This window comes from Ailuropoda melanoleuca, chromosome 2 (assembly GCF_002007445.2).
Source record: "Ailuropoda melanoleuca isolate Jingjing chromosome 2, ASM200744v2, whole genome shotgun sequence".
Lineage (NCBI taxonomy): Eukaryota > Metazoa > Chordata > Mammalia > Carnivora > Ursidae > Ailuropoda > Ailuropoda melanoleuca.
Genome location: NC_048219.1, coordinates 105,472,735 through 105,496,691, shown reverse-complemented (window position 1 = coordinate 105,496,691; position 23,957 = coordinate 105,472,735). Strand labels below are relative to the sequence as shown.

The following is a 23,957-nucleotide window of genomic DNA, read 5'->3' as shown; positions in this document are numbered from 1 at the left end:
GGTAGAAGTCACTGTCTCTGGAGGAATTATATTTCCTTTGACTTTAATTTTCCCTAACAGCTCTGTGTTACTGACTTTATTAAGTATTAAAAGCCAAAGCTGTATCTTTAAAATCTTATGGAGAATTAGGTGCTCTATAAATCCTCATTTTCAGGTCTGGGGTTATATTTCTGAAAATATGCTCTTGCTCTTGTAATTAAAACTTGTGATACAGCCAAGTGATAAAGTAGGGAAAAGTGGAATGAAGAAAATATCTGTGTATGTACACATGCATGTATGTATGTATATGTATGTATATGTGTATACATTACATATATACATATGTATGCACACACTCACACATACCCACATTTGTTACAGAATAAACCATCATTCTGTGGATTGTGGACAATCTATTTAATATAATAAATAAGAACTTTAAGTATTTTCTTGTTGCTGCAGATAAAAGAAGCAAGTGAAAACCTGCAAGAGGATGAAGATACAGTTGCAGATTCCACGTTTCAGAGCCACATCATAGGTAAACATTTACGTCTTGGTACATCTTTATGGGTGATGCTTTCTGAATGCGACCTTCTTTCAGACACAGGGTGTTCCTATAGAGTATGTCTCATGCCTAGCCTCTATGATGACTGCGTCATAACCTCTTTTTTTTTTTAAGATATTATTTATTTATTTGAGAAAGGGAGAGAGAGCACAGGGGGAGGGGCAGAGGGAGAGAGAGAATCTCAGGCAGACTCCACGCTGAGTGTGGAGCCCTACGTGCGGCTCCGACTCACGACCCTGAGGTCATGGCCTGAGCCAAAACCAAGAGCGGAAGCTTAACCGACTGCACCACCCAGGCGCCCCTGGGACTGAGTCTTAACTTCTCACACATGGTTACTTTTCTCTTCTCAGACATTGGAAGCTACCATAAAGTAAGTAGTTCAAAACAGGACCTACAAAGAAAACACAGGTGTTTTCAAAGGCACACACTGCCAACTGATGAGAAGTGAGTCCTTGCCAATATGAAATGAGAATAATACTGAGTATAAATAATTTCTCTGGGAAAACAATCCACTTTGAGTCCATACAATTTCTATAATTGTGTCAAGAAGCATTTACACAACTACCACTGGTTGGAAATAAGGGATGGTGACGTTCTTAAATTGAACATTTTTTTAGTAGAATGTGTTTTACACACAGAACCAAATAGATTTAGGTGCACATGGCTTTGCCAAAACCTCACAATTTATTTTCTTCATCATTTCTGTGAGAACCCTAAGTATAAGTAGTCCTGTTTCTGAACTAAGTTTGATTTGTCAGCTCTTTCTTAAAATTGTGCATTGGCCTAGATTGAAGGGACTCTGCTTCCCAGCACAAAAAGATTTGCTGACCCTTTGCTGACCTGTTTTCAGCAGCCAGGACGTCGCTGGTGACAGAGTAATTGTCTGTGACTGTGATCCTTGTCAGGTGACGGAAGAGGTGATACCTTCAAATGTTCTGGGCTGCTGTGGGCGATTGCAGAATTCTTTTCTCCTCAGGCTCTAGGAATCGCTGTGCATGGAAGCATGCTGATTATTTAGTATGACACAGGACACCAAGGCATGATGGAATAATTTCTACCAATCACATTTGAGTATAGCAGTTAATATCAAATCCCACACTCGAGGACATGACAGCCCCCCCCAGATTTATGGTTTCTGGTATGGTGAGTGTCCACCGCTCCTGTCCCTTCAGCTGCCAGCTCTGAGCCCCTCAGCACTCTTAGAGCCGTGTTGGTACACTCTGTGCCTGGTTTTCACACATACCCAGAAGTCTTCTGCAAACTCTAATTTACAGTTTATCTCAGAGAGTTATTGTACCCCCACAGCTTAATGAGACTGGCACACCATTATTGTTCTTTTCATTTGTAATTGAGAATACAAAAATCTTAACAAACAGCTGAATGAGTGCAGTCTGAACAAGATTATTATTCCAAAAAGATATCCTTTATTATAGTTGTCAATGTAAAATGCTTAAATTAGTATCAGTTGTGTATAGTTAGCTAATATGCAAGTTAAATACTGTTTAACAACCTTCAAACATGACACTATGTAAAGCCCCGCTGAATCATCATTTTTCCATAATGAGGTGTTCCTGGGCCTATGAAATAACATATATAAAGTTCAAGGCTGAATGTGTTTCAAAAGAACTACAGTAATCTAACTATGCTTTAATGGACTTGCAGTTGTTTTTTTTCTTAATTTGCATTGTTGGACATGATAGCTCATAGCCGCAGGTGGCTGTTTCAGGTTCAATTTAAATTAATGGAAACTATGTGCAATTAGACATTCCGTTCCTCCATTGCACTAGCCACATTTCGAGTACTCAGGGGCCACATATTCAGGGTGGTCTGTGTGAACATTTCCGTCATCACACAAAGTTCCATTGGAAAGTGCTGCTTTTGATGACTCCCACAGAAGTAAATTTGGACCATGTTTCTGACAGGATGCTGACTTGGTCTGCACATAATGTAGGTTTATCTCCTCAAACTAGGCGAGAACTATATGGTAAGCTGCCATTGGCTACAAGTAAATCAACAACAACAAAACTAACTAGCCATTATATATAAGTAATGAAGTCATTTAATCATCTTACACAATTAAAAATCTGGAAGAAAGTAAATATGAAAGAAGGCTAGCAGCTCAATGATGTCATCAAAAGCCCTGGCATTTTGTCCCCGTATCTGTTGCTTCTGGTTGCAAATTGATTCCTGCCACTCTAGCCATTCCATTTACATTCAAGGCACAAAGTATAAGGAAGAGTAAAAGCTCCTTCAGAATGTACCCCATAGACTCCATCTTACATGTCACTGACGAGAACCAGATCATGAGACCAATGCTAGCTGCAAAGGATGCTGGGGAAGTCAGTATGTTGCTTCTATTTATTGCATGAGGTTGCAGAGAGAACGGGGTTGAGAATATTCCCTGGGTCATCCAGTCAATAAGATCACCACAACCAACCTTCTAAAAGTTTCATCCATTTTGAAACTGAATAAGCCTCAATAGATCAAGTGGGTTTTTTTTCTCTTTATTCCAGAAGAATGACTGAGAATATATTTTTAGCACCCTGATAAACCAATATTCTTCATTTTGTCTAAACTAAGTGTTGTCACATAGCTTCATAATATTATATAACCATAGAATGTTTTTCCACTCACAGCAACTGAGCAAATCTAAATATGTTATGCTTCTAACCAAATATCAGCTAATGTCTTTGACAAAGAAGAATAATCAGAAAATTTGTGAACCTGAACGTTTGCATTTCTGTGGTTAAGGATAATCACGTTGGTTTAATCAAAATATTATGAGTTGATTACAAGACAAGACATTGTTAACTAAGCCTGCTCTATATTGAAATTCAAGATTCATGAATTAAGTAAAATAATACAACTTGATTTTTTTCTTTAAAGTCACCCTAATAAATGTCAGACTTCCATGTTAATAAGCAACAAGAAAATGACTAACCTAGCCTAATAGAAATGTTAACACAAATGATCACGAACCCCATATTTCTAATTGTTCTTTCCTGCTATTTAACTGTATTGGTTCACCGTATGTATTATATTAATTATCTAATAGGATTAAATGATCAGTGGAAATTCAAATAGCACTGTTTCATATTAAAAACACCAGCCAGTGATAGCATCAAAAATAATCGTCTAAGCAGAGGCAGAGGATCTGGAAATTCCTATAAAGAGGAGAAAATGTCTTTTGAGGAGTTTGAAGAAGAAGCCAAGCAGAGTTGAATGACATCCAAGAAAACAAGGATTCATGGTAGACTCTAGTGAGGTGAAGGGTGCATGGTATTTGCTCCAAATTTTAAAAAGATACAAAGAACAATCTGTCCAACGGCCCAATGGGCAAATACCCCAGTGTCCCATCTGGCATGAAATCTGTTCATTCTCCCCTGTTGGCTGGGTGTCTTCTTAGTCTCTTCAAAGGAACCTTTCCGGCTCCTATCACCAGGGGAGAGCATGACACTGGGCATGTCTAGCCCTGAATCTGGCTTTCTTGGGGAGCTCTGAGGAGTTGTGTTGGTACTCCCCTACCCACCTCAGGAATTGCCTCCAAGGGATCTTTCTGTGGTGCTCCTTTTCCCATTTTTCCCCAAACTGGCCTTAGTCAGCAGCTAATAAATTATGCAGGAAGATAATAGGGGCTCAATAAGGAACCCGCCTTTGACTTACTTATCAGACCATATACCAGTTTATTTCCATTTTCCCGAGGGATTTCATTTCCTTATTCCTTGTTCTCTCCTAGACTCTAGCTAGCTAATCTGGTAAACTGACTCAAGTCGGTGGAGCAGTGGGTTAAGCAGGTATTTTTTCAGGTCACGTATTTGCATTATAACAAAGACTCCAGAAAAGTTTTACCTCTAGTTAAGAGAAACTCTTGAAACTTTTATTCAAGTTTCAGACACTCACATCACTGGTTTGAGCAAATTACAGGGTGAAGAAGAAAGGACAGAATCAACCTGACTTCAGACACTGAATAGCACAGAAACAGTGCTAGGGAGGAGAAGTTATTTTGTCATATAACCCTGCTTTTGAGAGATAGCCTGCCTGAAAGCGAAGAAGTGGGACAGAGCTGCGTTGAGCCAAATAGAGGAGATTCACAGAACCAGGTACTATCGCCATTCCAGGTCAGTGTAATACATAGACCTTGGTCTCCTAACCTTTTCGTACCCAACCAGAAAGCATCAAATCCACATAGCATTGTGCCCAGGCTGGAGTTTGATGGAGGCAGAAGGCATGAAAGAGTCACATGCCACATAATTACTATTGTCACAGAATCTAGATATCAGATTCCAGTGGAGGTCAACGAACACAGCAGCCTCTCCACCCAACAGAGGGGAGATGTCTTAGCCTGATGTCAAATGTCTCTGGCTGTGGTTCTTAGGACAGAAAGAGATGGTCTCACAGACTCTTGATTCAAGAACCTCAGTTACACGGAGGGTATGAACCAGGACCTAGATATTTATCTCATCTGAATGCAAGGAGCTCTGAAACCTACTTTATTGTATTAATATTAATGACCTAATACAATATGGTCAACAATTGTTATCCATACATAGACTATACAGTTTGAATTATCCAAACCTAGGATTAAATTTTAATCCTAGTTTTTAAAAAAAACCTAGGATTTTTAAAATCAATCCAAGACAGGATTTCCGTAGTTATTAGTAACAATAGGGTTAAGTTCAGATGGAATGTGAATATTAATGACCTAATACAATATGGTCAACAATTGTTATCCATACATAGACTATACAGTTTGAATTATCCAGTCTATGATTTTTTTAAAATCAATCCAAGACAGGATTTCCGTAGTTATTAGTAACAATAGGGTTAAGTTCAGATGGAAGTGAATGAAACCCCAGAGTACAGAGGTTTAAATAAGAACAGAAATTTCTTATGGTCACACAGGTCAGTCCAGAGGAAGGTGATCCACGCTGATAGGACAGGACCAGGCTCTTCCTTATCTTGTCCCTCTGGTTCATATGTTTTCCATTACCAAAGTCACTTCATTGTTCAAGATGGCTATTGAAAAACCATCCACTTTCTAACCAGCAGGAAGAGGTGATCAGGTAGGATATGGTTCATCCCTTTATGAACACTTCATAGCAGTTGACCTATCCCTTCTGCCATTGGCCAGTACTTAGTACATTGGATGGGAAACATGCCAGGCAGGAGGCCATGTGTCCAGAAAAAAACAAAAACAAAAACAACACCACCACAAGGTTCTCTGGAAGAAAGGGAGAATGGCTTTTAGAGGACATGTATCAATGTTAGCCAGCAGCCCACCCCTTACCAAGGCTACCTCCTTGGTATAAACACACACAAATTTTCACCATCATTTAAGAAAACCACAAAAAATAAATTAGAATCATTTTTGGAAAAGATAGAATTAATTCTAATGTTTGATGCCTAGTTTTTGTCTTGCATGACCTGAACGACCACTTCCTATTAGCACAGTTTACCTTGAGTAACTTTTTGAGAAACTGTACTGAACCTGGATTAGTTTACCACCACCATATTTATGAGTAGTGTATACTTGGTCACCCACACAGTATATAGAATTTCAAATAAATCTTCTGTGGAATATAATGCATCTAGAATTTTCCTTTCTCTAGAATGAAAACCAAGAGGGTACCAGGGCTTCTACGACTATAGCTGCCAATCAATTAAAGTTCTTTATTTTTAATTTTTATTTTTTATTATGTTAGCCACCATACATTAAGGTTCTTGATAATTATCTGCCTTATTTCAAGAATATTATCAATTTCCCCCCCCGAGAAAATTTGAAAAAAAATTAGAAATTTAACATATATGGAATGATATTCATATTAAAAATAAAATTAAAACATAGCTCAGAAACTTGATCAGACTTTTACAGCTTTCTGAGTAGAAGGCTATTTAAGTCAAATGTCATATTTTGAATAGTGCTTAGGCTTAATTGTAGAAAGGGTGAGCTATTGATGAAAACAAAATTAGAGTGGGACTAAATAATGTTCTGTTGACTACTAACAGACTGCCACTGAATGGAAAACTACTTAGATAATAATGCCTATGGATAAATAGGATGGAGTAGTTTACATAATTTGGATTTCATATTAATACTTCCGAGTTTGATGTTATTTCCACACTTCCAAACATACAAAATGACATCAAAGAAGTACTATAAAGTACTAGCCTGGGAAAGGAAACTTCATGTGACTACATGGAGTTCTGCCATTTATAACTGCAAGTGACAAACTCCAAAGGGGAAGCTTTGCATCTGGCAGCCTGAAATATAAATTCCACCTGTCACAAAGGTAGATCCATGGAAATAGGACTATGCGGTTTCCTCTGACCAAGGACTGGAAATAGTAATATTAATTTTCATCCCCTGAATATCCATTATGTACTAGGCCCTGTGCTTGGAACATCACATGTCATACATGTCGTCCTCCTTATTTGTTTGTTTGTTCGTTCCTTTGTGGCTGGTTCTCTGTTTTTGTCATCTATCAGCTTGCTCCTTATACATACTTTCCTCTAACTACCAGAGATAGTCAGCAGATAAGTCTTTGGACGAGACTTCTGTTTGTGGGCATGCTAAAGCCTAGTCTATGACTCCCTTCCTCTGTTTTAGTTTTGTTTTGTTTTCCTTAGAGATAGAGAATTGTAGACTTGGAGAGATGAAAGTATGGCTTTGGTTTTGGTTTTGGTATTTTTACTCGTATAAAGTATTTGCTCCCATAGTTTGCACCAGGGAGCTGAGTTCTGTTTAGGCGACCAAGCCGATATTGTGCAACTTCCACGAGCCACAACCTGTGTTACATGCTGGAGGTACGGGACGAATAAGTACCCATACTCTGTGAACTGCACTCTAGTGGGAAGATAGAAAAGCAAACAGATAATTCTGGTACAGTGTGATAACAGATAAGCCTACATCTGCGTGTATGGAGTAGGTGTGGAGTCCAGCTTTGGTAAAGCCAGGAATACTGGTTTTCGTTTGTAGGGAAAAGACAAGAGTGAGAGAATAAGACACTGAAGTTAGAGAGAATCTTCCATTTATACCAACGGTTCCCAAACTGTGCTACGCATCAGAATCCCCCAGGAAGCCTTTATTTATTTTATTTTTCTTTAAATCATGTTATGTGAGTCAGCACACGGTACATCATTAGCTTTTGATGTAGTGTTCCATGTTTCATTGTTTGCGTAGGGAAACCTTTACATATGCTGATGCTCAGGTCACACCCCGTAACAGATCACAAGCTCTAGGGATAGGAGCCACACATCAGTATCTTTTTAAAGCTCCCCAGGTGATTCTAGTGGGCAGTAAAGTTTGGGAACCACTGTCCTAAGTGTTAAGATTTCATCAAGGGGACAGGGAGATGTCTTTCAGCTCAAGGGCAAGAGCATAAGCAAAGGCCTGGGGACAGGAATGTGGCATACCACAAGGGAGAGGAGTCAGCAGAAGACCAGCTTGGCTAGAGTAGAGAGTAATTTTTGAGGATGAGGTACAGAGAGAGTTGGTTTTGTGGAGACCATGAAAGCTAGGTGTAGCCTACAGAGCAATACACAGACTGTGGAGATCTTTAAAGGAAGACTAACATGATAAAAGTGGCCATCCAGTCACTGTGAAGCTGCCATTCCAACTCTTCAAATCAAAACACATTTTTATTTTCTCTCATTTAACCTTGGACCAACCAAATGCACTATAGTCAAATGCACCATATTGTTTCCTCCTGTGTGGTGTGCTGTGATGATTTGAATCATGTATTTACTTGTGTGAAAGGGTAGACATCTAGGAATACTTAAGTTTTGCCAAAGGACTCTGCCACAAAAGGTCTCTACTGGTAGCCTATTAGAATGTAGCAGAATTTCTTACCTATTGGTAATTCCTTTGATTAGAGTGCTCAAGTTACTTGTTATGCTGCACCTGGTCTCCGGGAAGGGCAGACGTTGAATATCACTGACTGATAGCAGCAGTGCATTTCTCACCTTGGTACCAGCAAGACCCTAAAGGGATGAGTCATCAAGCTAGTACGTTCTCCTTCCAGGGAACTGAAAAGCAGAAGAAGGAGTGGTTTGACACTTCGGAAAGGTAAGGGTGGTATTCCTCAGATGGGGAAGCTCAGCTGCTAGGGGCAGAGGCAGACATGAAGCCCCAGGGGCTGGCATGAATTAACCCTGGTACTGGAAGCGGACAGGGTCCACTGAAAGGGAGTGGTGGACACATTAAATAATTTATGCCTTTTTTCCCACATTTTTTGAAGGCTTCTTGCTCTATAGCACAGACTTGGAGAATCTGAAATAGCTGTACAGTGACTCCTTTTTGTACAGTTCCCTCGATTTCTTAAAAGGCGGTTAATTCACTTAAAGTAAACATAAGGACATGTGTGTAACTTACGGCATAGTAAGGAATAGGTAGGGGTCAAAGCAAAGTCAAAGAACAGTGTCTCAGCCTCAGAAAGCTGCCCAATGTGACAGAAAATTCTGAAAGAAGTAAGATGATGATATATATTTCCTTAATATCTACTATTTATTAAAAGCTTTCTAAGTGCTGGGCACTGGCCAAAGCATTTTATGTATATTGCCTTGCTTTATCCTCACGTCAACCCCACAAGTTACGTACTAAGGTCATCCTCTGCAGGTAGGGAAACAGATGTCCTGAAAAGTTACATACTTTGCCCAGCAATATGGCCGGTATAGAGTGGAGCCAGCATCCAAACCCAACCTAGTCCATAGCTGTGAATAAATAAACCCCCGAGAATGCTAAATGGTGGCTGGGTACTTCTTTGGTCGCCTTGCAGGCACCACAGTTCAAGAATCCTTTTAGCAGATTGCTTGGCCAGGGGTTGCAAACTCAAATAAGCCCCTGGGTCAAAGAGTGAGACAGGCCCAGCCTTGACATACACAAGCACATATTACATGAGTGTTAGGAGTTTTGAGGAATGGAGAGAATATGACCCACCGCAGGGGAACAGCTACTTGTCAATTCCAGTTGTCACTGTAGAAGGCTGGCCCTGTGTAACCAAGTCTTTCCATTTTTCACCAGAAGCCAAAAAATATAGATTATTTTGTGACATAGGATACATTTTAAAACGTGGGCTCAATTGTAAAAAGCAAATCTTCTGAGGCTTTCCTTTATCTGACAATATTTCAAATTAGAATTTCAAAGTTCTTTCCCAGAGTTTCACATCTAAAAGTATAGAATATAATATTAAAAATATACATATTTTTCTTAAATGCATGGTTGAGCTGCTTACAAGGAATGTGTCAGAGGCGTGGACAGCAAGAGAGCTTGAATCCTTGTGGGACGGGGCGGGGGGGGGTGCACAATAACCAGCGGTTGCCCACGGGGTGTGTACTAGTCTCTGATGACCTAGGGCTAGGGTGACCAGCTGTCCTAGTTTGCCTGGACTTTCTTGGTGTTTGCACTGAAAGTCCCTCAGACCTGGATGACCTGGAACAGTTTCACCCTCCCTGGAGCCTGGTGATGAGGAGCTAAACTGTTGACATAATGAAAGCCTAGAGCTTCAGCAGGGTGAGATGTTAGATCAAACACATCCCTTCCCCACCGGCATCAAGCTGGATTCCCAAGAGCAGTGACAAAAAGCCCAGAGGAAGACTGCAAGCATAAGCTCCTAACTCAGCCTCAACTCAGTCTTAACTCTAGCCGAAGAAAGGGGGCGGGGGGAAAGAAAAGAAAAAGAAAAAGTCTCCTCTGAAGATATTAAATCTTTAGCTCACACTCCTGTGCACTAATTCAGTCTCTGTGTCCCTTAAATCCCCCAAGCTTGAATTTTTTTAAAAAATGTTCTGAGTTGTGCTTTTAAATACTCCAGAGAAGAAACTAGAAGAGGGAATAGTTGAAACATGAATGGCAGAATATTAACATCTTTCAAGCTGGGCAATCCCTCTGTTTGAGAATATTTGAAATTTATCATAATGAAAAGTTTTAAAATATTCAGACTCAAGTTGATAGTGCTTGCAGGAATACAGCAGAACCCAACTCAAAACCTCTCTTGATGTGACCACTCTGAACTTTACACACAGATAAAGTTCCAAGGAAGATTAACTCACAATAGAAAATGACTAAAAAGAGGAAACAACGGCTTCATTAGCAAGTGGCAGGGAAAAAAAGAAAAGAAAAGAAAAAGGCAAGCTATAGAATAAGTCCTGCAAAGACTACAGAATTGGAAACAACAACAGTGTGGTTGCCCTATGGTAGTACCCGGAGAAGGAGACCAAAGAGGAGCACAAGAGTGACTTACAAACACTGTTTATGTTATCAAGGGGGGTTATGGGTGTTCTTTCATGGTGATTATTTAAATGAATTTATTTGTTGTATACACTCCTGTATTTATAGTATGTTTCACAATTTTTTTAAAAAAAGATAAAAAATTAAAGTACCCTCCAAAGCAAAACACAAATATATTTTGGCAAGGGTATCTGTGGGCTAAATGGGCCATCCGTTTATCCTTCTGATCTGTGCCATACATCCCTCACCCTACTCCATTCCCACCTACCATTTGGCTGGCCCATTGCCATCTTCAGAGGAGAGATTGGCCAGGAGAAGAAGGAGAGGGGAGGAAGGAAAGGCAGCCCCGATCACCCATAGAGAGTTACCCATCATCAATTCTGAAGTGTATCAGGTGTCAGAAGTTAGAAACAGAGATTGTGGGCAACTCTTAAAGTTTTATCTTTTTCTCTTCCATGTTACCACAGATAATTCTGAGTTGACCACACATTATGAATCGACTCAACTGTTTATGCCCTAAGTGTTGTTAAAGCCAGTGTTTCTAAACTATTCCCATGAAGGGAATGAAAAACTAGTGACTGAGGAGTAACAGTGATTTGAGAGGAAGGAAGAAGGAAGAAGGAAGGAGGGGAGGGAGGGAGGGAAGAAGAGAGGAAGGAAGGAAGGAAGGAAGGAAGGAAGGAAGGAAGGAAGGAAGAAAGAAAGAAAGAAAGAAAGAAAGAAAGAAAGAAAGAAAGAAAGAAAGAAAGGGGAGGGAAGGAGGGAAGAAAGAAAAAGCTTGCCAGGAAGGAATTTGTAGCTTTTCAGAAGCTTGGAAGGCACTGTCCCTCCAGTAAGAACTCAACCTTATATACCCAATGAAAAACCACCTCAATTAAGGTTATCTGCACACTCAGTCCACCGGGAATCCCAGTGATACGTTCATTAAGTCTGGCACATTGGAGCAAATACCTTAGAGCAAAGGAGGTATAGAGTGCCAGAATGATAGATCAGGTGAGGGCTATGGCATACTGTAGAGATGAAAATTGAGCTGTGTGTTAAAATAGTAACTAAGGAAGAAAGGAGGAAATGTGATCTTGGGAACAGGGTGCTCTTGACTTGAACAAATCCCTACTCAAGAGACATCCTAGAGAAGAGAATAGGATGTAGAGAAAGGAAAGCATCACCGTGAATCTGTTACATGGAGCCTTTGGAGCACTTTTTAATGAGTCATACATATGCAAGTAGGGCTTAACTGTTTGAAAGAGAAGCCCTCATTTGTGAAAATGGTGGTGCCTGAGAAAAGAACTTATCAATGTCAGTGTTAATTTCTTCCATCAGCCCATTGATAGAATTTGAGAAGAGTCATTTAGCAATCATCTTATCAGCATCATCGGTCCAGTACCTCTCCACTCACTTTGCACACAATCAGATAAAAGGATGATGTTTGCTTTATCTTCAGTTTGCCACCCTAGCACAGCTAAAAGCTTTTCAGGAAGGGAGAAGAACAAACTGAGAGGTTACCAGGTTATGAAACATTGTCACAGCCAAGCCAGTAGCATTGAATCAATTTCCAATATGTTTCTTCTGTAGCTAAAACCTGTACTCTGGAGATGTTATTGTTTGATTATAAAAGCAGGAGGAATTTGAAGAGAGACTTTCATGCCACCTTGATAAACAGTCTCTGTCTGTAACTCGATTGTGTCAACTCCCAAATGGAGGGGAAATATGCTTTAAGGTGACTTTCTGCCCATTTGAAACTCAGCCCTGTGTTCTGCCTTCGGAGCCCAATTGGAAGGAATCCTATGTGTATAAGAACACATTTGGAGTGGGCATTGGCTGTCCTGCTTCTGCATGAGTGGATTGCATTTCCAAGGGTGTTATTTCTCCTCACCACTGACCCAGTCTTTGGAATGTTTCCCTGATGTCAAAAGTATTTGTGTAAAATTTGGCTTCAAGACAGGTCTCTTTCCTATGTAACTCATAATTTTAAAAAATGAAAGCACTTCTCAGATTCTGGGTTACAATTGACTCCGATTTTAAAACAAGAAAAGTGGCAAGGAGGAGGCAGTGTCCTGAGGAATGAATGGAATCAGGGTCCAAAGCTCATTTTGGGATTTTATGACTTAGTGCAAAATGCTGCGTCTCTGTTTCCTCAGTCATCAGATCAAGGGCTCAGTTTAGATATTCTCTCATGTTTTGGGGTTTTATTTGTTGTTGTTGTTGTTCCTGGCCCAACTTCTAATACTCTTTGAGGGAGTGGAGGTATCCCTGAATTTCAAGATGCCTGACCACGTCAAGTTCCCACTTCTCATGAATCTGTGGGAAGACGGGGTTTCAATCACAGGATCTGAGTAAACTAGAAACTGGCAAAACGTATTCAACGATTTCTGGGCCAGACTTAGTCATCATCATGCATTTACCTAAAGTTTTGCATTTTTTTAGACTGCTTCCACGGATCCCCTCAACAATCTCCCAGCCAGGGGTTTGCAGTCGCACAGACCTATGCTCCTGATTCCACCATTTCACGTTGCCCCCCAACAGATGCTGTGATCTTGAGCAAGCTCCTGAATCTCTCTAAGCCTCCATTCCCTCATCTGCCAAATGGAGATAACAGAAGGACTTACCTTGAAGTATTGCTATGAGCACGAAATGAGTTTTTTTGCAGATGCGTGCTTGACAGCTATGCCAGAGACTAGCAAGAACTCACTTGTTGGTCTTCATTGTCAGCGCAGTTATTATTAAGATGGGTATGAGTAAGGTGTAGGTAGCTATGGATATCATCTTTCTTGCTTTTTTTTTTTTAATTTTTTAAGTTGTACTCACGGCGATGCTTTATTACAGTGAAGGATGCAAAGCAAAATCAGCAAAGGGAAACGTCACATGGGGCAGCATCAGGAGGTAATGAGGCACAGGCTTCCAAGGGTCCTCATCCAGTGGAGTCACATAGGACATGCTAGGTTCCCCCAGCACCAATTTAGGACAACACATGGGAAATGTTATCTACCTGAGAAGCTCACTAGAGACTCAGAACCCAGGGTTTTACCGAAGGATGGTCTCACAGGTACCATCTTGCCTAGCACATATTAAAATCCCATATTCCCCAAAGGAAAGCATGTGTTCAGCAAAAACCACATTGTTTATATGAACAATTTAGGCACATTGGGCCACTCTTATTAGCGTGGTGGGAACGCTCTTGAAATCCATGTTCCCAGGTGCTAGGGAAGGGCCAGGCTTGCAGTCAGGCCTTACTAAAGGTAAGCCTTTGCAGATCTCCTATGATGACTCTTTTCCTCACAATCTGTCACCTTGGCTCTTGTCCAAAACATCTTTACAGCAAAATTACTATCAGTAGGACTCCATACAGCAGTATGAGACTAAACTGTTGACTTCAGTAATTCAGAGGTTCTTGATTCAGTTGAAGCTGACCTGAATGCTTCCACCTAGGCCTGAGATAGTGTTATGGTAATCACTGACAGTGTCATTCCCATGGACAGTCCATGGTACTTGTGGACACGCACAAAGACTTTACAATCGTTAAGGTACTCCAGACAGGACAAACATTAGTCCAGATGTATGGGTTAATGGGCCCCCAATATGGCTGCCCACCATGGAGCTTCTAACCCTATGACTCCCAATCTAGTCAGAAATAATTCAGGTTAGTCCTTGGTTTCACAGATACTGCATTCAACTCCAAACAGCTCTACTTGTCCATGGCATCAGCGTCATCGTCAATGTCATGAGTGCAGATGACATTCATAAGTGTCCTATGTGGAAAATATAGGAGCTGGGCCACCTTCGCTGTCTTGTGATTGATGCTGTCAGGTGTGATCATAGGCTCAGCAGTCAGTTTGAATTCAAGGTCCTCGCAGCAGCTTGGAAAGGTAGCATGGGGAGTTTTCATTCAGGAAAGAGGGAAAGCTTCTGAAAAAAAGATAATTTCCTTCCCACCTCACCCCCACATCTCCCCCAGACACTGGGGCTTTGTTTTTCCCCATTGGTACAAAATCAGTGTGTTCCAGTTAGTAATCGAAACTTTACCTTTTTTTCATCCATAAATTCTTACTGAGATTTTTTTGTCTAGACTTGTTGTATGTAAGAGGGACAAAAGAATTTTCACCAAAAAATGTTTTTATACAACTTAATCAGAAAGATGCATCATGTTCAGAAACTGGTCAGGACAAACTCTTGAACTTTAAAACATTTTCAAAATGGGTTTATATAACCTCTTACCCCTTTTGTCCTGATTATTTATCCAGTAAGCAGCCTAAAAAGCCTAGCCTTTCTGGGGACAGCTGCATTTAACCATCAAACTGCACTAAAGCTTGTGTACCAAGAGAAAGGTGAGAAAAGTAGTCAGGTATCTGTCCATTGTTGCAAAACAAGTAATCTGGATATCCTGTTTCTGAACAATGAGGAAAGTGAGTCACAGTGAGGTTTCCTGTCTATAATTCATCTCAAGGTGGTGACAGGATTCTTACTGAAAACTAAAGGGACTTAAGAGTGATTGGATTTGGTCGTAGAAGTTCCCGGATGTACATCTCACACATGGAGAGAAAGGCCTAAGACAGCTTTCTCTTTCTCCAGCCAGTTCTCAAGCATTGCATCCCCCACACGCTGCTGACGGACCTAACCCACAACCACCAGTCACAAGCAGTGTCCCACCCAAGCCTCTTCCTCTCCCTGGGTCCTCATGCACTGGTTTTACACCCATCTGATAAATTCCATTTTGTTAGAAAGGGCTAATGGGCAAACCTAGAGCAATTTCATTTTCTGGTACCCAAACCTCAAGGCACAGTCATACACCAAGTTCCATCAGTTCCTAATGATTTATGAGACACTGACTCTATTCCAGACACTGTGCTGGACAAACATAGACACTGTGCAGCTCTGGATTTGGTGAGCTCAGTCGATCTGATTCACATCTCTTTCTTAAACTTTAGTTGCAGATGGAATCTTCCAATATGTTCCTCCGTAGGTCAAGTTCCCTGACCCTTTTTTAAGAAATTATGTTGGACATTACCAAAAGAAACTTGATGGCTGTAGATAATCCTGTCATTGTAAATAATCAAGAATTTATATGCCTTAGTAGTTCCTAAATTATGTGAACTTATTCTTCTTGACATGCTGGCAAAGACAAATAATTTCTTTAAAACAGATGGCATGCACAGCCACTGTTTAAATGCCAGCTCTGCTGCTAGTTATTGGCCTACTTCTTCAGTGAGATATTTGCATGCTGGATTCACCTGGGCACTTGGTCTGTGCTGCAGAGAAGTCAGGAAGCTTAGAGGGGTCTTACTTCCTTACAAAATCTCCGTAGCTATTTCAATATGGGGTGGTAATGACCGCTTATATAATCGCTACACTATTTTTAGTCAGTTTTAAGCCCATGTGCATTATTGTTTTATTTTTAAAAACTAGTAAGATGGCTGTTGTTATTTCTTTATAGTGTTTTTCAGGATTCCAATAACATTTGCAACAGTTTAGTTTGGGGGTCTCCCAGAAGGAGGCCCTGTGAAAAAGGATTTAAGGACAAGTCAATTATCAGGAAGTCCAGGAACACCTAGTAGGAGAAGTCAGATAGGGGAGGTAGACCAGCCAATGAAAAGCGGGTTCTCATGACAGCTCCCAGGAGGACTGGCCACAGAATTCCCATAGCCCGGTGTAAAATAAAATGCAGGGCCCCTTGTCCAAAAGTTGTTAAGCATTTCAAGATGGCGACTGTAGGGCACAGGTCACACTATACAGGTCACACACACGTGCTGTTTACCTGGTTACCACTGTGGGTGGCAGAAGCTTAACCTCAGAAAAACTCGAGGGTGTAGCACCCAAGTCTCAAAGGTTCCCCACCTGAGAAGTGAGGGGGCTGGGTGTTCATCACCACCTCCCATCACTGAGTAGTCAAGGGCTGGTTCTGGGGCTGTTACCTTGAGGCAAAGAGACGCAGCTACCGGCGAATTGGAAGTTCAGCGGGGGCACACTCAAGTAGTAAGTCTCCAGAACGTGGATGGGCCAGCAACTGCCAGCAAGCTGGGCAGACACCGGGGGACCTCCTGGTACCCCCAGGCCAGCACCAGGTGTCTCAAAAAGTGAGCCGCCTTGTTGAAGGCACAGCTACTGAAGACCCCCCTCTTTAAAAGTAATATCCCCTAAACCCTTTGCTTTCTACCTGCTTTTTAGTCATTTCTTTAATCACCAAGGCCATCATTTTCTACATATGAAAGTTCCACTATACTCCTTTTAAAAGGGGATGGGGGGATTTGAAATCCTGCATTCTTAAAATCCAGGCACATTCATTTTCCAAATATTATGATGCTAGACAAGCCATTTCTTCCCCCGTGTGCCTCATTTACATCAACTGGGAAGAGGTCTCAGAATTATTCTCTGTCTATTTCCATAAGGTTTGAGAAGTCTACATCAGGAAAATGTTGGGAAGGCAGTTTTAAAACAATAATTTCTTTCCTAAGTAACAGCAATGTCTCTCAAAGCTTTGGAGTGGGGGGTGGGGTTATTCGCAGGATAGCTTCCATTGAGCTCATCTTATATAGGCCATCTTGCATGTGTTTATTTGAAGGGGGTATAAAAATTATTTTTTAATTAGAAAATGCCCCCCCATGCATTTGGCTTTCTAATTGTTACTATTTGCCACAAACAACAGCTCCTTAATAACGGTAATGGTTAAATTTTGTATGTCAACTTCACTGGGCCACAGGGTGCCCAGAGATACATATTCTGGATGTTTGTGTGCGGATGTTTTTGGATAAGATTAACATTTGAATTGGCAGGCTGAGTAAAGCAGATTGCTCTTCTCAATGTAGTGGGCTTCATCCATTAGCTGAAGACTCAAACAGAAAAAAAAGACTGGCCCTGCCCGAAGTAAGAGAGAATTCTCCTTATAACCTAACTGCCTCAGAGCTGGGATGTGAGGTTTTCCCTGCTTTCTGACTAGAAATGACTGAAATAATAACTCTTCCTGGGTCTCAAGCTTGCGGTCTTCGCACTGGAGCCACACTGACAGCTGTCCTGGTTCTCAGGCCTTAGGACGTAGAGTGGAACTAAACCATTAGCTCTCCTGGGTCTCCAGCTTGCCTACTCTCCCTGCAGACTTTGGGACTTGCCAGCCTCCATAATTGCATGAGCCAATTCCTTATAACACACACACGCACACTACGGGTTCTGTTTCTCTAAGGACCTAATACAATTACATGTAATTAGATTTTAACAGAATGATTAGAATATCTGCTAGTTAGAGGGAGTTGAATGGCTGTCATCTGTGCAGATGACTACAGATTTCAATTTGCTTCACCCAGGCCAAGGAAGAATGAGCAGGTGAACCTATCCTATACATGGGGTAGGGGTTGGGGAGACTGCAGATGCCAGGGGTCAAATATAAGACAGCCTATATGATCACCATTTATGTAAAACAGTAGAGCAGGTGGCCCTAGTGGCCCCCAGTTATTGAGAGCCCTTCAGGTTAGCAGTCCAGTTTTACAGGAGCAAACAAAGCTAGATATTTTTACTTCAACTGCATCTGGACTCAGGACTCATTCAGATGTCTGTAAGATGTGAACTTCCTCATAGAGGTGTGAGCCCTCTGCCGCAGAGCTCCCCTCACCCCAACGGGAGCAAAGATTCAAGAGGCCCGTGCACGAGCAAAGGGCCGAAGGCCCCTGGAAATCTGCATGCATGTGCATGACATATTTATTCATTACACAGTAATAGATCCCTAGTAGAGAGAATTTGTGTTTTAGAGCAAAGCTCCTCTGAGGACAAAAATGATGATTTCAGGTGTTCATGAGATGCTCCTGCTGAAACCAGTGGGAGCTGCTTTCCATGTAAGTAATCATGCTGACTCACCAGAGTCGTGGATGACGATTAGTCCACCATGCAATTTGCATGTTGCTCTGCTCTGCAGGAACACTGGGCTGCCAGGGAACAGGGTTAAGTGGCCTTCCTCCCCTCCAACCAGCATGTCCAGGATTCCATGGTGGGTGAGGGGCTGTGCTGATTTTGCTCTAGGTCTGCCTTTATAGATAGAACTTGCATAGAGTGTTGTGATGAACCTGCCAGACAGAAGAGCAATCTGCAGCACATGGAGTGAGAATCCCTATTGTTCACCGACCTCTTAACCAGACAGCAACACCTTAGTCACATCCACGTACCTGCTTCTGCTTCCTGAATTGCACAGGGGTCCTTGAATCCAGTCAGATTTTGCATCAAGCATGTGAGCCCTGCCAAATTGAGTGAAGTGTCCCGGCATGATGGAGGTCTAGGAGAAGGATCAGACACAGGCTCTGGGGCACGTGCCTTGCTTCGCAGTAAGCCATACCCCACTGGTGAGTCTGTATTTACAAGGATAATAAACTCCGCATGTAGGGTGATGTTCTGCAGGCATGTGGAATAGAAGCTGAGAGGGATTCTTCAGAAACAAATGGGGTGAGCTGTGTCATCCAGAGTAAAGCTGCTCCTTCCCCTGCACGCTTAAGCAGACTTAGCTATCAAAACCTTTGACACTCTAGCACATTCTACTCTGCCACAGTCCTCAGGGTCCCACAGAAAGAGTCACTCAGCTGCTACCTTATTCTCCTTATTCTGCTCCATCCCTGACCTTTTTCCAATTTGCTGGGGAGAGGGAGGGCCTGCGGACCATCTAAGTGTCCTATGACTTGCTTGAGCTTGCCAGAGACATTTCCAGCCTTTATTTCCTGACATTCTTTCAGCTGTCCTTGGCTTCCTCTGTAACCCCACCTTCAATAACACTCCTGTTGTGGCTTTTCTTTCTGCTCCTCCAGCGACTCCGTTTACAAAAAAAATCTCCAAGCTTAGCTCCAGATGTCTCGGTATGGCCTCCAACATCATGATTCCATTCAACCTCATCGTCTCCTCCTCCTCACCATTGTCGCTTCCCCATTATGATCTTTTACCCATGCTCTAACTCGGCTCTGTATTTTAAAGGCCTTCCCCCCATTACTCCCAATTCTTCACATTTAGAAAAACAAGAGTCTTCCTTGATGCCTCTTTTCTCTCTTTCCTCTGGTCTTGCAGAGAGAGAGACACATGGTCTAAAGAATCAGTAGCACAATCAATATGATTCAACGTGCGATGATAATATATGTCCGTTGGAAGGCCATGTTATGACAGTTGCCCTAGATGGTACCAACATATATTCTTGATAACATCTTTTGAATTTTTATATATTGGCCTTGGGTCAAAAAATATATGAGCCAAGATGATTGCAGCTTCTCATCATATTTTCTGTCAAGTCTTGTTTACTTTTCCTGAACACCAAAGAAGGGCCAAAAATATGTAAGATTCAAACTTAAAATCCAGAGTCAGAGGTGCTAACCTACTTCCTGAGCCTTCATATCTTTCATACCACTTCCCTAACTTTTCAGGAATCCAAATAATGTCGTGTGAGCAGCACTGAACCTGGAAGCAGTATACCTAAGTTTCCGTTACAGTTTTGTCCCTTATTAATTAAACAGATTGTTGCCTGGGTGTCTCTATCTATAAACTGGATATACTGGCTGCTGCCCTCCCAACTCAGCACATGATTGTCAGGAAAATCGAAGGATCAAGTTCATGGCAGCACATCTTAGATGTAAGATGGGCCCGAGGTACAAGGGATTCCTTTTACCAGCATCTGGGGCTCTGCTAGATACTGAAGCCACAATCATCCAGCAGCCAGTTCTCTTTCCCCATTTTGGTTGGAACTCTAGTTGAAACAATGCCTTATGTAGCTAAGCAGATATTTGGGGTTTGTTTTTTTTTTTTTTCCCCCACATCCTATTTGTCTCATTCATCTTTTTAAGGAAAAAGAGACTATCTTTATGACACTCTTACATTAAAAGCCCAAAGGCCAGAACCTTCTCTTTGGGTCTGTTATGGAGAATGAATACCGCTGGTGAGAGCCAGAGGCCTGGGGGTATGGTTTGATAGTGTGTTGATGGTAGATGTGGAAAAATAATTTGAAAAGGACAGTCTTTTTGAATATGAGGTTATTTAGAAATTGAGATTGAAGAGGGAAAAGAGAAGAAAGTCTGCATCACACTAAATAGGTTTTAAGGTTTATCAGACTATGTATTTATTTTAAATGATGCCTACAAAGCCTCATTGGAAAGAAAGTCCTGGGAAAAAAAAAAAAAGTCTCCCCACTTGGTTATAAGTACCTTAATGGAGTCCATACTGAATTAGAAAAAAAGGATGATAAATACCAGAAGACCAAAGCTCAAAGATGAGTATCTTCTCAGCAACATCTTGGAATTTGGTCTGAAGAGGGAAAGTGGGGAACTGTCACAGTAGTTGTCCAAGTAGTAGAAAGAGCTGTTGACTTGGAGTGAGAAGACCTGACTTTGAATCCTGGCTGCTGCATGTGTACTTGTTTCCTGAGAGATACAGGCTGCCTATTTGTGTTCTCCTCTCTAAAATGGAGATTACCAGTGAGGCATAGTGTTGCTGTAAGATTCAACTGAAATAACGACTAAGAAAGAATATAGCAGACATTATGGTTGGCTTCCCAATATTCATTTCCACGTCAAGGGTACTATGTTATTAGGACACTTATGGTAATTTTCCCTGCAAGCAATTAGTCTGGGAAGCTAGGCCCTGTGCCAATGAATGGCCGCTCCCAAGTGACATGGATTGGTCCAGGAATAAACTTGTGACCTCATTTGGCTAATTTTCAGGGGAAAGGGTGGTGGGAGATGCAGAGAGAAATCACACAAAGAGCCAGCTTCTCTTTCCCTCTAGACTTGGGAGTGTGCAGCTGACGGATATGAAGCTGCTCGCACCAGCTCCTGCTGTCATGGAGCCAGCGCTGACACATGGGACGGAGGCCCTAGATTAAGGCAGCCCTGAAGCTTCCTGTGCTTCTAGACCATGAGCTGATGCAGCCTTACTGTTTAATGTGTGACTTTCCACCCGAAACATCCTTACTGATTCAGAGTGCTCGGCAAACACAGGACAGAAGGCAATACTAGAAGCATGTAGCCGTCAGCCCTGTGAGCTTTGTGGTTTGTGTAGGACTTGCTCCAAATCCTAGCTCTCCTACTCGTAGCTCTATGACCATGGGCAACTTTATTTACCTTCTTAACTCTCCGTTTACTTGTATGTAAAATGTGTCCACTGCATATTTTATCACGATCTGACACAAGTAAAGCTTTTACCCTGTAGTAAGCAAACCACAAAGTTGTTATGCTACAAAGATGAGGTATGATGAAGGTCAAATGCATTTACACAGGGCATGTCCATTTAGGGGCTCTGGTTCCTATTTAAGACCCTCTTTGCAGAGGAGATTCGGGCACATAGCCAGAGAATCCAGGGTTCTGTGTACGCCCAAGTGAGAGAAGTACTGGCCTATAGAGTCCCTGGCAGGCTGGCTGATACTGGGGATCTCCACCCCGACTGGGAGTCAGGTTAATGAATAAAATGAGCCTGAACTTTGGAGTCGGACTGGCACTGTCAGGTGACCCTTTTCTTCTCCGAGCTTTGCTTTCCTTCTCTGTCAAATGGGGCTGATAGTAGCTACTAGCCGGGATAGTTGAAAGGATAAAGGAGTAAACAAAGCCCCTTGTATGCTACCTGATCTGGGATTAAGGAATAGCCCCAGTTGTGCTCCCTGGGGACTCCTGAAGACACTTTCTTCCCAGCATCACATTCAGATTCCTCTAAGGAGAATTCGAGGTTATACCTGGGGAAAGCCCAGTTCCTCTGTTCAGCCATGTTCAATCAGGATTGCACTTTTGGATTTCAGTGGGATTCATTTGGATTCTATTAGCCAGCTGGGCATATGGTATTTAGAATCAGGTATATTGAAGTATAACTTACATACAACAAAATATACCCTTTCTAAATATACTGTTCCATGAGTTTTGATTAATGTATCAAATTGTGTAACCACTACCACAGTCAAGACATAGATCATTTTCTGGGTGCCTGGCTGGCTCAGTCAGAAGACCATGAGACTCTTGATCTCAGGGTCATGAGTTCAAGCCCATGTTGAGTGTAGTGATTACTTACTTACATAACGAGATATGTTTTCTTAAAAAGATCTATACCATTTTCATCACCCCAAAATATTCTCTTATGTTCCTTTGCATGAAATCCACTCTCAAGACCACTAGTCCCAGACAACCACCAATTCATTTCTATCACTATAGGTTTACCTTTGCTAGAATTTAATGTAAATGGAACCAATCATATAGTGTTTGGGGTTTGCCTCTTTTAATTAGTGCAAATGCTTTTGAGAAACATCCACATTATATGTATTCACAGTTGTTNAGACCAAAGCTCAAAGATGAGTATCTTCTCAGCAACATCTTGGAATTTGGTCTGAAGAGGGAAAGTGGGGAACTGTCACAGTAGTTGTCCAAGTAGTAGAAAGAGCTGTTGACTTGGAGTGAGAAGACCTGACTTTGAATCCTGGCTGCTGCATGTGTACTTGTTTCCTGAGAGATACAGGCTGCCTATTTGTGTTCTCCTCTCTAAAATGGAGATTACCAGTGAGGCATAGTGTTGCTGTAAGATTCAACTGAAATAACGACTAAGAAAGAATATAGCAGACATTATGGTTGGCTTCCCAATATTCATTTCCACGTCAAGGGTACTATGTTATTAGGACACTTATGGTAATTTTCCCTGCAAGCAATTAGTCTGGGAAGCTAGGCCCTGTGCCAATGAATGGCCGCTCCCAAGTGACATGGATTGGTCCAGGAATAAACTTGTGACCTCATTTGGCTAATTTTCAGGGGAAAGGGTGGTGGGAGATGCAGAGAGAAATCACACAAAGAGCCAGCTTCTCTTTCCCTCTAGACTTGGGAGTGTGCAGCTGACGGATATGAAGCTGCTCGCACCAGCTCCTGCTGTCATGGAGCCAGCGCTGACACATGGGACGGAGGCCCTAGATTAAGGCAGCCCTGAAGCTTCCTGTGCTTCTAGACCATGAGCTGATGCAGCCTTACTGTTTAATGTGTGACTTTCCACCCGAAACATCCTTACTGATTCAGAGTGCTCGGCAAACACAGGACAGAAGGCAATACTAGAAGCATGTAGCCGTCAGCCCTGTGAGCTTTGTGGTTTGTGTAGGACTTGCTCCAAATCCTAGCTCTCCTACTCGTAGCTCTATGACCATGGGCAACTTTATTTACCTTCTTAACTCTCCGTTTACTTGTATGTAAAATGTGTCCACTGCATATTTTATCACGATCTGAC

At 41.8% G+C, this 23,957-nt stretch overlaps 1 protein-coding gene across 14 annotated transcripts in view; it reads left to right on the top strand.

The window, feature by feature from the left end:
• Nucleotides 1–23,957, top strand: part of NCKAP5 (NCK associated protein 5) — a 950,566-nt gene that overhangs the window by 848,376 nt on the left and 78,233 nt on the right. For all 14 annotated transcript variants that reach the window (XM_034654439.1, XM_034654443.1, XM_034654438.1 and 11 more), the window contains one exon: nucleotides 442–517. In XM_034654439.1, the coding sequence (XP_034510330.1) occupies nucleotides 442–517 (76 nt within the window). The remainder of the gene's footprint in view (nucleotides 1–441; nucleotides 518–23,957) is intronic.